This window comes from Leucoraja erinacea, chromosome 1 (genome assembly GCF_028641065.1).
Source record: "Leucoraja erinacea ecotype New England chromosome 1, Leri_hhj_1, whole genome shotgun sequence".
NCBI lineage: Eukaryota > Metazoa > Chordata > Chondrichthyes > Rajiformes > Rajidae > Leucoraja > Leucoraja erinaceus.
The window spans coordinates 167,260,302-167,273,222 of NC_073377.1; the positions used below are offsets into that span (position 1 = coordinate 167,260,302).

At 42.1% G+C, this 12,921-nt stretch overlaps 1 protein-coding gene across 1 annotated transcript in view; it reads left to right on the forward strand.

Annotated features, from left to right (window-relative positions):
- Positions 1-12,376, forward strand: part of LOC129704470 (heat shock 70 kDa protein 4L-like) — a 62,306-nt gene extending 49,930 nt beyond the window's left edge. Inside the window, exons 15-19 of the mRNA XM_055647572.1 lie at positions 573-698; positions 5,207-5,314; positions 8,649-8,768; positions 9,075-9,236; positions 11,630-12,376. Of these exons, the coding sequence (XP_055503547.1) occupies positions 573-698; positions 5,207-5,314; positions 8,649-8,768; positions 9,075-9,236; positions 11,630-11,839 (726 nt within the window). The 3' untranslated portion in view covers positions 11,840-12,376. The remainder of the gene's footprint in view (positions 1-572; positions 699-5,206; positions 5,315-8,648; positions 8,769-9,074; positions 9,237-11,629) is intronic.
- The last annotated feature ends 545 nt before the right edge of the window (positions 12,377-12,921 follow it).

Below are 12,921 nucleotides of genomic sequence, written 5' to 3' on the forward strand. Positions count from 1 at the left end.
ATGATACAAAACTGTTGAAATGGCCAGTCTAACTTCTGTCTTCGCTGGACATTTCCAGAACAAAAAAGATTTAGGAATGTTCTCGGGGGGGGGGGGGGGGGGGGGGGGGGGGGGAGAAACATTTTCATTGACTCTTGGGGATCATTGACCCATGATCTTTCAAAGTGAAACATGAAGGGAAGGCACCGAGCATTTTGTATATCTATGGGACCACAGAGGCAGAGTAAAGAACCTCCCAATCAACACCCCTACCTGCCTAGTAAAACACTTGTAACAGAGACTGCCAATTGTGCCTCAAATTTAGCAGCTACCTTGGCATCCTAAAGAATTGGAGAGGAAACTAATCACTCGTGACCTTGAATGCTGTATCAGAACCTCTACACCTCAAGCCGTATTTGCCCACAGTGGAATCAGTCTGATTTATTAAAGATAATATTCATTTCATATTTCTCTTTTTTTTTTTGTTAAGTATATTGATTGATAAATACCAAAGGCTAAATTTATGTGTTTGGGAGAGTATTGCAATTATATTAATTAAAATGTGTGAATGCTAATATTGTCAACTTTTTCAGGGAAAGATGATCATGCAGGATAAGCTTGAAAAAGAAAGAATTGATGCCAAAAATGCTGTCGAAGAATATGTGTACGAGATTAGAGACAAATTGTCTGGACTTTATGAAAAATTCATCAATGAAGCAGTAAGTATCAGTTCTATACGCTAGTTAGGCTACAGTGAGTGGTACGATCAGCTGAGAAGGTTGTTGGCTGCAACGTTTCCCCCTCCCCCCCCCACCCCATTGACAAACTACTGTGCAAGGGCCAGGAAGCGAGTGGGTAAGGTCATCTCTGACCCCTCCCACCCTGGCCACAAACTCTTTGAAGTACTTGACTCTGGAAGGTGACTCCGGACTGTCAAAGCTGCCCCAGTTTTTTCCATGAGTAGTAGCTCCACTCAATAACCAAATGTTGTGTGTGCGTGTGTGTTTAACTTTAAGATAGATGGCATCGAGGAACAGCCCGATGTTGCTTTGTCCACTTGGCCTCTTCCTCGTCCCGCTACCTCCACCTTCTCCCTGTTGTTGCCAACATACTCCATCTTGGAAGATGTCTGTGATTTAGGGGGTGGTGGGGGAGGCGGAGGTGGCAATGGTGGAGCGGACAAAGTGATGGGAGGAGGAGACAGTGGAGTGAGGAAGGAACAAGACACAGGAAGAAGTGACAGCTGGCGAGGGGGCCCAAGGTGACAGTGTCTTGTCCAGGCAGCAGCTCGAAGAAAGCGCTATCCCCAGAGGCTACAATGTTAGCCACAACAGCCATGTGAACCGGTGAAGAAGGGATCACTGGTGCAGACCAGCGGCATTGGCGCCATGTTTTAAGATGAAACACCACAAAGTGCTGGAGGAACTCGGCAGACTTAATTATTGTGAAGAAGCGTACCAACGTCACCTATCCATGTTCTCCACAGATGCTGCCTGGCCTGCTGAGTTATTCCAGCACTTTTTGTGTGTCTTAACCATCACCTGCAGTTCTTATTTTCAACTACATATGTTAATAACTTACTTGGTTATACAGGTGCACAACCTTTTATCCGAAAGCCTTGGGACCAGACACTTGTCGGATTTCGGACATTTTTGGATTTCCGAATGGAAGATTTTAGTGTAGATTAGGTAGGCAGCGCGGGCGGCTTGAAAAGTCTGGAGCGACTGCCTCCCCCCCGGAGACCGGCGACAGATAGCACAATGGGCTAAGAGTTCGGCTGGCGACCGGAAGGTAGCCGGTTCAAATCCCGCTTGGAGTGCATACTGTCGTTGTGTCCTTGGGCAAGACGCTTCACCCACCCTTGCCTGTAATGGAATGTACGGCGGCAGGCGCGGGCACACCGCGACACCCTGTGTCTCCCTTTCAAGGGAGATGCTAAAAATGCATTTCGTTGTCTCTGTACTGTACACTGACAATGACAATAAATTGAATCATTTCATTTTTCATTTTTTTTCATTTCATTTCATTTCATCATTGTAAATCATTGCTTAAATGTTAGTCAGTTAGTTTGGAGGGATTTTATGTGGTGGTGGTGGGGTGGGTGAAGGGGGAAACTTTAATTCTTAGTCCCCTACCTGGTCGGCGACTGCCAACATCGCGGAGCTGGGGGCTCCGTCCGGCCGCGGGTCGCGCCGGTTGTAGCTCCGACCCCGGCAACTCTACCCCTGGCTGCAAGGCGCTCCAAATCCAGCGCCACCCGCGGTCGGATGCCCGCAGCCCCAGCTCCGCGAATGTTGGGAGAAGGCGGCCTCCGCGCCCTGGAGCTTACCGCACAGCGACCCGGTAAGGCATTGCCCGCTTCCCACTGGTATCCCAGCGCTGCGACGCCGCCGACTCCCAACATTTGCGAAGCTGGGGTGGGGGGCGTCGCTGGATTTGGAACGCCTCGCAGCCAGGGGTAGAGTTGCCGGGGTCGGAGCTCCAGCCGGTGCCGCCCGCAGCCCCAGCTGGGAGTTGGCGGCCACAGCACTGCGGAGCTTACTGCACGGCGACCTGGTAAGGCATTGACTGCTCCCCGTCTCTCCGACCAGGTAGGGGACTAAGAATTAAAGTTTACCCCTTCAACCCCCCTTCACATAAAAGCCCTCCAAACTAACTGACTAACATTTAAGCAATGATTTACAGATATTTAAGTGTCTCCCCGGTCTCCGGGGAGGAGGCAGCCGCTACAGTAGTACAGACCTGGGTTGACCGTGGGTCGTTTCGGGTCAAGTTTGGCGCCAAACGCGAGCTTTGGTGTGCAGACGACATCCTGGAAAAAATGGCCGGTTTTCGGAGTTTTTCGGTTTCCGGAACACCGGATAAAAGGTTGTGCACCTGTAGTGGACAATCGGCAATAACGGACATAATTTCTTCTCTTCTCCCCCCCCCCCCCCCCCCCCCCCCCCCCATGGTACCGTTAGAGTGAGTGTTTACTGTATAATGCTTTGCAAGTCTATTTATTGTTTGTATATAGATATCTATGTATTGTTGAAGCATCCTTCAGAGAGACACTATTCCCAAGTCAGAGGTTTTTTAGCAAGTTAATGTAGCTGTCTTTTTGAGACTTTTTTTCAGATAGCATCTGAGATTTTCCTAACAAGCTCTTATCATAAAGCTATTTTCATCTTTTTTTACATCTTTACCTCTTTATTTCTTTATTCCTGCAATACTTTTTTTTAAATTTTGCAAGTACTTATTGTAATCATATTATAAAACTTATATCATATTATAAAACCAAGATGCCCGAACGGCTCATTCTTGAAGCCCATTTTGCGGATGACTGCGCCCTCATGGCTCACGAGGATCTGACCTCCAGTTCTTTGTGACCAAATTTGCGGAAGCAGCGCAGGCGTTTGGTCTCAGTCAGCTTCAGCAAAACGGAAGTCATCCACTGGCCGGCTCCAGACTCTGCAGCACTGCCCCCTATGTGACATATTGACAGCACAAACGTGAAAGCCGTTGACTCCTTCAAATACTTGGGAAGTGTAATATCATCTGATGGCTCCTTGGACATTGAAATCTCAACGAGAATCAGCAAAGTCAGTCAAGCACTTGGACGATTGTGAACAAGAGCCACCACAACATCAAGCTGTCGACTAAACTCAAAGTGCACAAAGCAGTTGTGCTTTCCAGCCTGCTCTATGGCTGTGAAACGTGGACCTTGTATGGGAGTCACATACGTCAACTTGAAGTTCCGAATGTGCTTGTTACGGTCCATCATGCCATTTGCTGACAGGAAAAGTACCCAACCTAGAAGTATTGGACAGATCCAGCTTCACAAGCATCGAGACAATGATCATCAAAGCACAGCTCCGATGGACTGGGCACGTCATCAGGATGGATGAAACCCACATGCCTCGACAGGTCTTCTACGGTGTGCTCTCCCAGGGACAATGGAACCATGGGCATCCCAGGTACAAAGATTGCTTCAAGGACCATCTCCACTGTTGTGGTCTTGCGCCCAAGCAACTGAAAGCCTGCGTCAGCGACAGGACACACTGGCGCGCAGCAGTGCGAACAGCAGCCAGCAGCTTTGAGGAGCGCCGCCTAGAGCCATTTACTAAAGCCAGGTAGAGGAAGAAGGTTGCCACCCAGAACCCGCCAGCAATGACCTTCATCTGCCCCCACTGTCCTCGAAGGTGCGCTTCACAAATTGGACTCGTGAGCCATGTCACAACTCGCCAGAATTGAGACTGCACAACCCGCCATTGGCGTTACCAATGGCCACCACCATTGTAAATTATAATATTAAAATTATAAATAGGTTCAGCTTATTTATATGGATATTAGATCTTTCCAAATTACTAGAAGAGCAGGAGAGTTCTGGTGCTGTGCCAAAATGTATCTAAAATAACAAATTGGTTATGTGACAGATCATTCTAAATACAAGCTGCTTTGTTGAGAAATGTTTCCCCAATATTTTTTAGCTTCTGGGAAGTAGAAATACAAATTGATCATAATGATATTCTAAATTACAAAATGTATTGAGATTCCTTCCTGATTGCACATATGAAATTGTAATGGGACTAAAGCAACATATTTATTCAATAATTTAAAACTTTTTCATGGGGTACTTAATGCTGTTTCAAGTACCATATAAAAAAAACATATAACCATATAACAATTACAGCACGGAAACAGGCCATCTCGACCCTTCTAGTCCGTGCCGAACACTTGCTCTCACTTACTCTCACCTAGTCCCATCTACCTGCACTCAGACCATAACCCCCCCCCATTCCTTTCCCAACCATATACCTATCCAATTTATTTTTAAATGATAAAAAGTACAGTGTCCATTGTAACCTAACTGAATAATGATCGATGTTAGTAATCTACACATTGTTTTTACTGCATTGAGATGAGTTGTGGAAATGAATGAACATGCAATTATATGATACTTTTTAAAACCTTTATGTCCTAAAGCACTTTAAGAAAAGTATGTAACAGAGGTTTTAATGTAGGAAACTTGACAGTACATTGGCACACAACATCTCGCAGTGCAATTAAATATTAAATGATCTACCTTTGGAACTGGCTGAGTAATACCTAGTTCAGCCTTTGTCACAGAACTATGTCGTAAAATTTTTCAGAAATGTCATTTAAAAGATCAAAGCAGATTGTATTGCACTAAATAACCTTCACGTGGAAAATTTATATGAAATCCTATTTGTCTTTTGCTTTTCAGGATAAACAAAAGTTCACACAGTTGTTGGAAGACACTGAAAATTGGCTGTATGAAGATGGAGAGGATCAGCCTAAACAAGTCTATATTGATAAACTAAATGACCTAAAGGTACAGCTACTGCATCTTCATTCAAAGTATTTCTGATGACATTTGTCAGATGCTGAAAATGAAATGAGTTAATAAATAATGCTCAAACTTGTCTAATCTTTTGGATCATTAATTCTGTAGAGAGCAAGTGTGAGGTGTTGTACTTTGGGAGGTCGAATGTAAGGGTAAAGTATATAGTTAATGGTTCTTGCGTATGGCGTGCACAGCCTAAATTGTAGGACTACTTGTTCTATTTGATCTTACTTGATTGTGCACGCCAGGTTGATTGCATTCGTTGAAACAGGGCGGACCACGTGAAGGTTGCAATCTCCCACCCCAGTTAATGGTTGATGTACAGAGGGTTCTTGGAGTCCAAGTCCACAGTGGCAACACAAGCTTGGGGCATTGAGTACAGGAGATAGGATATCATGTTACATCTTTATAGGACTCTGGTTAGGTCACATTTGGAATATTGTGTGCAGTTATGGAAGGATGTGGAGACCTTGGAGAGGGTGCAGAAAAGGTTACAGAAAAATCGTGGTGGTTTTGGCGTGGGTACAGAAGCGGTTTACCAGAATGGTGCCTGAAATAGAGGACATTACCTATCAGGAGAGGTTGGGCAAACTTGGATTGTTTTCTCAAGCATGTTAGAAGTTGAGGGGACACCTGATGGGTATATAAAATTATGAGAAGCATAGATGGGGTAGACAGTCAGAACGTTTCTCCCAGGATGGAAATGTCAAAGACTAGAGGGTTAGCTTTTGTTTAGAGATACAGCATGAAATGGGTCCTTCGGCCCACCGACTTCATGCCGACCAGCGATCACCCCTACACTAGTTCTATCCTACACACTAGGGACAAATTTACCAAGTGCAATTAGCCTACAAACATGTAGATCTTTGGAATGTGTGAGGAAACTGGAGCATGCTAATGCAAGTCTACATTGTTGAGGCTGTCTTTCTTTAGATAGCATCTTGAGTTTTTCTTAAATTCTTATCAGAAAACTATTTTCATCTTTTTTTTTTTTACATCTTTAGCTTTTTATTTCTTTACTTTACTACAATACTTTAGCTGGTTTTTTTTTTTTAATTTTACAAGTATATAATTTGTTGTTCAGCTTATTTATATGGATATTAGATCTTTCCAAATTATTAGGAGAGTTCTGGTGCTGTGCCAAAATGTACCTATAAATTGGGGTGACCAAAACTAGACTGGTTGGTGTTTTTTGGATTTTGTGGTAAGTGGCTGTGAAAAATTGACAGCTACATATAATGGTGATAATGTATCTAAAATAACACATTGGTTATGATGTGACATATTCTAAATTCCAAATTCTTTGGAATGTGGGAGGAAACTGGAGCACCCGGAGGAAACCCTCACAGTCACAGGGAGAACGTACAAAACTCTCTACAGATAACATCCATAGTCAGGACTGAACCCGGGTCTCTGGCACTGTAAGGCATCACTGCCGCCCTTATTTCAAGGTGAGGGCGGCAAAATGAATGCTGGGTGCCTGGAATGCACTGTCAGAGGTGGTGGAAGTGGCAGGTATGATAGTGGCATTTAAAAGGCTTTTAGTTAGACGCACGTGGTTATACACTAGATGGAGGGATAAGGATCATATGTAGGCATACAAGATTCGATTAACTTTATCATGTTTATCACCAGCATTGTGGGCTGGGTGGCCTGTCCCTGTGCTGTACCGTTCTATGTTCTGGGCAATGAGCGATATTTTTATATTTGCATATTTTCAAGATCAATTGTCATTCATGGAGTACAAATGCTTTTGAACTTTTGCTGATCAACAATACTTAGCCCCGAGAATTCATTATTTTGCTGTTATCTTGCACATAATGACTCTACTAGCAGATGATGCTCGATACAATTTCAGCACTCATTCAGTTTAGACTGGGAAATTCCTTGTTGTGCGCAATAAAAAATATTGAAGTGAGGTGCATTTTTAGTGAATTTATGTTAGTTTTCTTTTGCAGTTTCTGGCCAACGCGACACACTATTTGGTATAGTTTTACCTTTCTGAAAAGTGCACAGTTGTTCTGAGATTACACTTATTCCAGTCATGCCTGCAACAATTTGTATTTTCACTCATTGCTGATCGCCAGCAAGTAAATGAAGGTTAAGAGTGTACTAAGACAACATCCTTGGGAAACCAGAAGTAGGAAAGGAATCCACTGTAGGTGATTCTCTGCCTCCGACTGCAACCAGATGAGTGGAATCCTGTCCAGGGCCTTAAGAAAAGTAGTGTAGTTAAATATGATAAAGTTTAGGAGGGTGGTTAAGACTTGATGGTGTATTTGGGGGGGGGGGGGGGGGTGTCTGCAAGCATAATTTACAGGCATAAGTGTTAAGAACTAGGAAGGGAAATTGAGTGGCAGTGCAATCACAAACCATGTTTCTCGGGGTATCTAAATCTAAATTTTATTAGTTATTTAAGTTATGACATTGGATGGAAGCTGCAAACCCAAATCTCGTTGCACTTATGTGCAATGACAATAAAATATATTATTGTTATTATTATTATCAAAGGGCTATTAGATGGGTCAATATTTGTGCTGAGAAAATGGAAAACGTTTTCAGTGCTGTGGAAAACAAATGTTGCTTGGTGGGTTGGGAAAGGGGATGCAAGCGAGAGGCAGCTGATTGGATAGCACACTTTAATTGTCAATGCACTTGGAAGTGTAGATGGATAAGGTAGGGATGAAGTTTAAGACTACCAATTTCAACAAAGAATGAAGGAAACCCCTGGGATAAAGGATGCCTTCTGGTAACAGAAGGAGTGAGTGCTTTTGTGGGCCAACTTGGATGTCCATATTTATTCAACTGTAATTTGTAAATAAGGGGTGGCATTTTAAGGGCTGCGCAGAGACAATGACCAGGGTAAGAATAATGATTTTAATGCGTGGGGCATCAAAATTTGAAGTGAATGTCTGGCTGTACAGATCTGTGATTGTAAAAATATTATGGTGAATGAAGGATCAAAGGTCAGACAGTTTACTTTTAAAAAGTGTAACTATTTAAGTTTAATTTTCTGGAGTGAACACATAATATCTATGGGGGGGGGGAATAAATGTAAGAATCAATACAAGAAATTGATTGGAAATTAGCCTTGTCTATATTTGACAATAAGTAGCAATGAGACCCGTGAGGTATGGTCACCGCATTCCTGCAAACATAGGTCTGGAAATGTATAAAATAAATGAATGAAGGATACGAGGAATGAGAATCGTGAGAAAGCATGGTGAATTGAGATGTAGATTGAAATTGCTGAGTTTCAAAGTTTCGAAATGGAATATGAGGAAAGCAAAGCATTTAACCACTTTTTCAAAATATATTATAGAATCTTGGCCAACCTGTTCAGGATCGATACAAGGAACATGAGGAGAGACCAAAAGCATTTGATGAGTTGGGTAAAAAGATCCAGCTTTTCATGAAGACCATAGATGCATTTAAAAATAAGGTATTTTATCATAAATGTAATACTTTGAAACACAATTGCAGTATTCCCCTTCATGACTTCTTCCCCAAAAGAACATACGATTCAAAGTTCTGCACTAAGCAATATTAACACAAAGTTGGTATAAGGTTGTTATAAAGCCAGAATGTCATTTCATTGATAATGGCTTATGCCTACAGTCTGAATCGTCTATTAATTTGATTTTGAGTAACATAACAGTTGAAAAATGGTATTCTGATTTTTGATAGATTCATTCCAACATCCTAGTAATTTACAATTTTTGATATTTAAAATATATATTTCAAATAGGATGAAAACTATGAACATATTGATGCTGCGGAGATGGCAAAAGTAGAAAAAAATGTCAGTAGTTCCATGGAGTGGATGAATAATAGAATGATTGCACAGAACAACCAGATGGTGTTCCAGGACCCCATTGTGAAAGTAGCTGAAATAATAAACAAAGTGAAGGTAAGAAGGAATAATTTGCATTTGACTGATCAGTTGGTGCTTTGAAACTACAGCTAATCCTCATTTTAATGGACCCCTATATAACAGGTTTTGGATGTAGTGACGGACCTGCCGATACCACCCCCAGCTCGCAATGCCTTCCCGATCGGTTAGAGCAGTGATTCCCAACCTGGGGCCACAAATTTCAGGGGGGCCACAGAAAGACTTTGGGATTTAGGGGGCCACCAGCTCGATGAAGGAGGCAACAGAGCTACCACCCTGTTGCCTCCTAAATTTCAGTTCTAATAAATTTAAATCTATGCAGTTGAAATATATTTTTAATGTCTGATTATAAATGGTTGTTTTATTGAACCCACAAAATATTTCCCTTCATCCAGGGGGGGGGGGGGGGGGGGGGGGGCACAGAAAAATTAAAAGCTATGAGCTAAAAAAGGTTGGGAACCACTGGGTTAGAGCTCCGGCTTCTGACCCCATCTCCGCCTTGCAAGGTGCACCAGCCAGCCCTTCATCGACTGCACGGTCCGGCTGGAGACAGCATATTCTTCGGGCCACTGACAGGACGTGCTTAGACATTGCAGGGCTCCGTCCCTTTCATCAGCTGCTGCACCTTGGTGTCGGTGGTGGCTTTGTCCACTGCCCACTTGACTGCTGCCTCCTACCCTGGGGTCACCAACATACTCCACCTTGGAAGTGGCAGCAGGTGAGTGAGGATAGGAGCCCCACGGTGATCAAGCTCATCTTGTCGTTGGTAGCGACCTGACCCCAGGGCTTCATCCGTGTCACTGATACGTGCGGTGGGTGAAGGACTCGCTAGTGCAAACCAGGGTCTCTGCTCCTAGTTATCAGGTGAAATGATACAAAGTGCTGGAGTAACTCAACAGACTGAATCAATCTGAAGAAGGGTCTCAAAGCCCACTTTCCATGTTCTCCAGCAATGCTGCTCGACCTACTGAGTTACTCCAACACTACAGCAATAAAGGGCACCATCTCCCCCTCCCCCCCACCGTTATACGGTATTGCTGTATCTGGAATCCATGCAGTGTTCTTCTTAATTGACTGTTGTAGCTGAAGAACTCGCTTGTCATTAGAGTTGCCTTATTGCTGTTTGACTTTCGTATGTAAACAGCAAAATGTTGGAATATTGTATTTTGGCAATAATAGAGATCGAGCTAAATCAAAGGGTGGACTGGCAAAGTAATACCCGACAATATTCAAAAGGGGAGGAAAAGTGTAACTTTTTATGCTGCAGGACGTACTAATGCCAGTGGATGTAGTTCCAGGGATTACGTTGAGCATGTTTCAGTTGTTGGTGAGCTTTTGGGAATCAGTCATCTATTGGGAAGAGGGCTTAATTTAAAACAAACTAAAAAGGTATTATGAACCTACACTTTTCAGGATACACTGAAAGGCTGTTAGGGGATACCAGATATTTTTGAATGCAAAAAACAAAATCACCAACGCAAATACAATTTACTGGAAATAGATGAAACTCGTGCTCTCTGTGGTGTGATAATGTTTCAGATTGATTATCCTTTTATCATATTTATGTAAGAACAATCTACATAGATGAAGGTCAAATATGTTAAGGTAATTGGCTGAAAAAATTATGCAGCATTGTTATAATCTTGAAAGCAATGCTATCATCGTTTGTCAGACAGATTTAGTGATGACTGGAAAATAAATTTGATATACTTGGTGGAAAATTGGCATATCTGTGGTGAAAGAGGGAGATGGTACTCGGATAATGGAGCTAGTAAGAGTAGAATGGTGTGAATTATGATATTTAATTGAATGATCAATGAAAAAATCTGGAAAATATGAAAAGGTAGCAGGAAAGAGTGCAGAGAAGATTTACAAGGATGTTGCCAGGTCTCGGGGGGCTTGAGTTATAGGGAGAGATTGGACAGGCAAGAACTTTATTCCGTGGAGAGCAAGAGGCTGAAGGGTGATCCCATAGAGGTGTATAAAATCATACGGGAACTAGGATGAATATGCACAGAGTCTATACCCAGGGTAGGGGGATGAAAAACGAGAGGACATAGATTTAAGGTGAGAGGGGCAAGATTTAATAGGAACCTGAGAAGCAGTGTGATATGTGGAAGAACACGCTGACATTTAGGGTACGCTAATAACATTTAAAGGATACATGGATAGGTCAGGTTGAGAGGGCTATCGGTCAAAAATGGGCAAATAGGTCTAGATTAGATGGGGCATCTTGGTCGGCACCGATGAGTGGGAACGAAGGGCCTATTTCCATGTTGTGTATCTCAAAAATGTAAAAATTGTATTTAAAGATTAAAATCTGAACTAGGTGTATAGTACAAAGTATTGCAATGAACACTTTGGATTAAGGCAAGTTTTCATTGTTCTTCTCAATTTACTAATTTATTTAGGAACTGGAGTCAACATGTGATCCCATTGTTAACAAGCCAAAGCCCAAAGTGGAACCACTTCCTGAAAAGGATAAAGCCAATGGGCCATTGCATGAGGAAAGTGGGATTGATCTAAAGCCTGAATCTGCAGCAGCAGGTGGTGACAACCCCAAACCAACTGAGCAGCAAAAGCCTGTGGAAACCCGGAATTCAGAAATGGAAGTGGATTGAAAATAGCCTCTTTTATATTTAAGAAAAGTCCCTTTGGCGTCATCTCAGACTGCAATTTCTGTTGTACGTCTAGTTTACATGGCACATTCAGTTTTTTTTCTCAAATGTACCTGGCTCGGTTTCTTTGGTATTAAAATGGTGAAACCTCAAATCCTACCAGATTGATTTAAATATCGTAATGCTGTTAGCTGCCGATTTCTTTATTTTGTATCATCTTTTTAGGGTTTTTGTATCTGGTTTACAAGCACTTGAAGAGTCAGTCACTCACCCCCTTTGCAACTCTCCACTTCATGCCTTAATTCTATCCTCTTTAAATTGGATATCTTCAAAATATAGCAGCCACGTGTGCAACATTTATAATTGAAAAATGGCCTGGATTATTGTAGTGTTTAAACATTGGTGTTTTATTTTACAAATGCTCCAATGGATTGTCGACTGGGATCTGTGAACTTAATTATTTAAACTCTCACATACAACATGTATTTGTATAACCAAGGTTACTTTCCTCAACTATTAAATGACCATCTTTAGCTGATATTCCACGTATAATTGAATGTTTTTCCAGATGCACTGGAACATAATTCCTACCCTGGTAAATTATAAAAATATTGAATTGTAATAAAGATACATGAGCTGTTCTTAGCAATATTATGCAAAATAGGCAAAAATCACACGGCCTGTTAATGGGAACATTTTAACGGGTGCTTTGCAGAAATTTATAAGAAAAGCCAGTAATTGCAGTCAAATATATTCTTTCAAATGATGTTAAATGTCTTGCACTGGGGGACAAAGGCTGCTTGTGCTTCAGACATCAGTTGAAGCTATGATATTTTGGTATTTATGGCTAGCTGTTAATTTCACAGGACTGTAAACATTGGCATCTGTTTTCCAGCTTGATAATTTTGGTCAATTGGTTATGCTTTAAAGCTTGTGAGACTTGGTATAGCAGGAATGTAATTGTTCTGTTCATATATGCCCATGAATTCAAATCCTAGATATGGGGATTCCTATGGTAACCATTATAATTTGTTTTGTTAATCCTCTGTATGTAGCTGGCTGCATGAGTAATGCTCATGAACAAT